The sequence below is a fragment of the Alexandromys fortis genome, unplaced genomic scaffold, assembly GCF_014885135.2.
Source record: "Alexandromys fortis isolate MF-2015 unplaced genomic scaffold, M_Fortis_MF-2015_v1.1 scaffold_644, whole genome shotgun sequence".
In the NCBI taxonomy this organism is placed as follows: Eukaryota; Metazoa; Chordata; class Mammalia; order Rodentia; family Cricetidae; genus Alexandromys; species Alexandromys fortis.
The window spans coordinates 37,092-41,559 of NW_026068549.1; the positions used below are offsets into that span (position 1 = coordinate 37,092).

Consider the following 4,468-nt stretch of genomic DNA (forward strand, 5'->3'; position numbering starts at 1 on the left):
AACCAAAAAAAAAAAAAAAAAAAAAAGAAAGAAAGAAAGAAAGAAAGAAAGAAAGAAAAAAACCATGCTTGTTAGAGATTTTTAAGATAAAATACAAAGATGAAAGAAAGAAAAAACCATGCTTGTTAGAGATTTTTAAGATAAAATGCAAAGATCACAATAGAGCTTTCTTCCAGCAACTGATGAGGGAATGCAGAGACCCAAATCGGAACACTGGACTGAACCCCCTAAATCCAATTGAAGAGTGAAAGGAATGAGAATACGACAAAGAGATCAAGACCATGATGGGTTCACCCACTAAAAAAAAAAAAAAAAATAGCTTGCCTGAGCTTATGAGAGCTCACCAACTCCAGTTGGACTGGGAAGGATCAAACTTGGGGCCAGACTAGTCCCTTTCAATGTGATTGACAGTTGTATGGCTAGGACAGACTGAGGGGCCACTGACAGTGGCACCAGGACTTATCCCTACTTCCGGTACTGGATTTTGGGGATCCTCATCTCTTGGGATGTATACCTTGCTCAGCCTATATACAGTAGGGAGGGCCTTGGACCTTCCAAAAGGCAATATGTTATACCACCTCTGAGTAATAGATAGAGGTGGGGTGGGAGGGTGTATGGAGGGAATGGGAAGAGAGAAGGGGGCAGGAACTTGGATTTTTTTTTTAAAAAAAATCTAATAAATTTAAAAAGAGATAAAATGTAAATGATTGTTCACCTGCATTAATCAGCCATTAATCCACATTCATATATAAAAGGAAAAGAATCTGATTTACTGGGCCCAAACCATCCCTTACCTATACCAAAGATCAGGATTCCAGTATGCTGCTCAAGGGGCCATCATATGGTCACCACCAGCCTTAAGTTCCTATGTGCCATAAAATATATTAATTCTTGAACCACTTCATGTTAAACCTGTTTGAAAAGCAGTTGTGTGTCAAGGTCTTCAGTGTTCATTAAGATGGATTTGAACCCTGTCTGTAGACCCACAGGGCATTGTCCTTGATATCCCCCTGACAAACCATCCTAAATTTTTGGATCACACCATTGCAGCACCATAGAGTTCTAAAATTACCAGTTGACGTCACATTGTTGACAGTCAATTGCAGGAACAAGAAAAAAAAAAGGATTTGCATGAGCGCTTGAGTCTCCCTTCAGACCAGAAGAGGAAGGGCAGTGTCCTGTGTACATAGCACTGGCAAACAGACTAGGCAATACCTAAATCACAGACTAATGTTTTAGCAGTGAGCTGCAGAGCTCTCGATCATAAAGAAGGACCTGATGGGGCATGGCAAGTGACTGTGTAAATTCCCAGCATGTATTAATTCCTTCCATGTGAATAATGACATATTATTGGTGGGCTTACAATTTTGGGATAGCAGCTTTAACCACTGAGTATTCAGTTCCAAATAGCTGACTCTCCCATGAAGATGTGTGCAATCCCGGGTGACACAGTTAAGTCTGCTGAGAGCTTTGAGACACAGGCCATTGGCTGTCACTCTTTCTAAGCTTACAGGAACTCAGGAACTAAAATATTACATGGGAAAAAGTCATATAGTTATACATACAAAGGCCTGCCCTTTTTCAAAAAAAAAATTCCTACTCTTTTTCAAAAATGGAGGATGGTTGCAAGGAAGGAGAAAGGCAGGGAAGTGAGAAAAAACTGTAGAGCTCAAAAAAATCAATTAAAAAGACAAGCTACAATCCCAGGAAACCTATACAACAACAAGAAACCTAAGAGACATACATGGATCTTAAATACATGACAGTTAGAAAAGAAGAGATCTCCTGCAATATTTGGTATCTTGGGAATTATGGGAGTATGAGAAGGGGAGAGCAGAGGAAAATATATAGCTTAAATTAAAAAAATATACAACACTCGTGCACAAAAGAATTCCATCTTGTATTTATTATGAACAAATGTATGTGTTTATACATTTATATCATTTTATAGTAGTGGTTCTTACCAAGTAGGTCATAAACCTAGAGGCTCAAAAGGCCTATACAAGGCTTCAACTATGTCCATCAGAAAACACATATTTATTATACATCTTATAACTATAGCAGACTTACACTTCTGTTTTGTAGAGACAATCAGCACTTGGTTATTACAGAAGGCAGTTGTATGATGAAACAGAGAAAGGACATTTCAAGGTGTTTAGCACCATTGAAGAGAAGGCTCATCTTCAGAATAGGATGCCTAGGAAGGCATCCTCAGTGCCTTCAGTAACTGTTAGAAAAAGAGAAAGAGATCCTTTGTCCAAGGAAACAACTTCATTCTGAATCTGCTGCAACTCTGTTCCAAGCATGGCATGGGCCATTACAATGTAGACTCAACATTTGGGTGAACTTTTGAGGTTCTATTGGTCCAGTATACAAAAAAGATGCAACGTTACAGGTCATGGATTCTTAGTATATGATTTCGCTAGATTCTGTTACAGGCATCTGTGTTTAACAAAAATACATATTTTGACCTTGTCTGCCTTCAAAATATCAATCTAACACATAGAAAGAGAGATAGACCTGCTTCTGCCTTCTAAGCGCTGGTATTAAAGGCGTGAGTCAATACCTGTTATAGCCTATTATATTTTGTATTTAGTAATAGGTCAAACAGTTTCTCTGATGTTTACTGAGGACTGCATTTCTTTGGCCAGATGAATCCCTTTAAAGGTTGAAGAAATGACAGGGGTGAATTTCCTATTCAGTTTCATTATCTAGTGATGTGATGATGGTTTAATAAAGTCCCTCTCATGAAATAAATACGAGAAGCACCAGAATTAGAAGATCATATTGTATGCATTTACAATGTTGATGGTATCACCCCTTTTGTTTTCACATGTATGGGATATATTAGAATGCAGTGACCTATGATGATGTGCATGTGAACTTCACCCCGGAAGAGTGGGCTTTGCTGAACCCTTCCCAGAAGAATCTCTACAAGGATGTGATGCTGGAGACCTTCATGAACCTCACCGCTATTGGTAAGATGGTGAAATTTACTCACATTTTAACGTAAGGGGACAAGTGTTTCCTGGTTATTGAGGGTTTTCTGTAATGTGGATTGAGAAAGAGGAAGAGTATGGTCAATAAATCATTCATGGTGCTAAGGTTCATTGAAGATAAAAACTTAAATTTTGCACAATTTCCAATCACATATCACATATTTTCTGGTATTATTTTTAGGATGCACTTGGGAAGATCAAAATATTGAAGAGCATTCTCAAAGGTCTAGAGGATTTGGAAGGTAACTTTAGTAAGCAAGATTACTTAAGTGTGTGTCTGAGAAAAGCTAAATGTGCCCTGGATTATAAAAAAAAATGCAGCAATATAAAGAAACAAGCTTAAAGTGTATTGATGGTTATTAAATTCTCAAAAAGCCATACACCTCAATGTCCGTTAGGAAAGTACTGTTTGCGAGGTGAGGACTAGGTGTTGTAGCCACCTCTGTGTGTCATGAGTCACTTTGTAAATGTAGTATGACTCACACTCTTGTATATAAGTTTTTTTGATTCTCTGAGTTTTGCCAGTTCTCTTTACATTTGTGAAAAATCTCATACAAAAATAAGATGTTCCAAAAGTAAACCATGTAATAAAAGCTCTTACCATCAAAGGCATCTTCAAAGATGCACAGCAACTTTAATAAGGGAAAACATGAGATTACAAGACATGATAAAAGCTTACGTTCTGATTTCTCTTCAAACTTACACCATGTCTTAGAAGCTAAGAGCACTGATGTCCTGAGTTCAACTCACAGCAATCACATGGTGGCCCACAACCATTGCTATTGAGATCTGATGCCCTCATGTGGCATGGAGGTGTACAGGCCTGAGGAACATTCTGTACATAATAAGATAGACTAAATGCTAAAATAAATTCATACAGATATAAGGATTTAAAGTGTAATGAATGTTTTAATGCTCTTATATGTGCAAAGTCACCTTCTGAATATATTAATGAGTTATACACTTTCTATAACAGTCACTTTGAAAGATATGAAAGAAGTTTTATAGAAGAGAAAGCATGTGAACGTATTCAACATGATGAAGCCATTGCATGTGCGACTCGACTACAAATACATAAAAGAACGCATACTGGGGAGAAACACTATGAATGTAATCAGTGTGGTAAAGCTTTTACACGTCACAGTATTCTTCAAAGACATAACAGAACACACACTGGAGAGAAACCCTATGAATGTAATCAGTGTGGTAAAGCTTTTACATGTAACACTTATCTTAAAAGACATAAGACAACACATACTGGAGAGAAACCCTATGAATGCAATCAGTGTGGTAAAGCTTTTACACGTCACAGTAGTCTTCAAAGTCATAACAGAACACATACTAGAGAAAAACCCTATGAATGTAATCAGTGTGGTAAAGCTTTTGCACATCACAGTAGTCTTCAACAACATAAAAAAATACATACTGGAGAGAAACCCTATGAATGTAATCAGTGTGGTAAAGCTTTT

At 37.4% G+C, this 4,468-nt stretch overlaps 1 protein-coding gene across 1 annotated transcript in view; it reads left to right on the forward strand.

Annotated features, from left to right (window-relative positions):
• Positions 1 to 4,468, forward strand: part of LOC126495855 (zinc finger protein 431-like) — a 34,024-nt gene that overhangs the window by 10,554 nt on the left and 19,002 nt on the right. Inside the window, exons 2-4 of the mRNA XM_050133428.1 lie at positions 2,852 to 2,978; positions 3,181 to 3,241; positions 3,976 to 4,457. Of these exons, the coding sequence (XP_049989385.1) occupies positions 2,852 to 2,978; positions 3,181 to 3,241; positions 3,976 to 4,457 (670 nt within the window). The remainder of the gene's footprint in view (positions 1 to 2,851; positions 2,979 to 3,180; positions 3,242 to 3,975; positions 4,458 to 4,468) is intronic.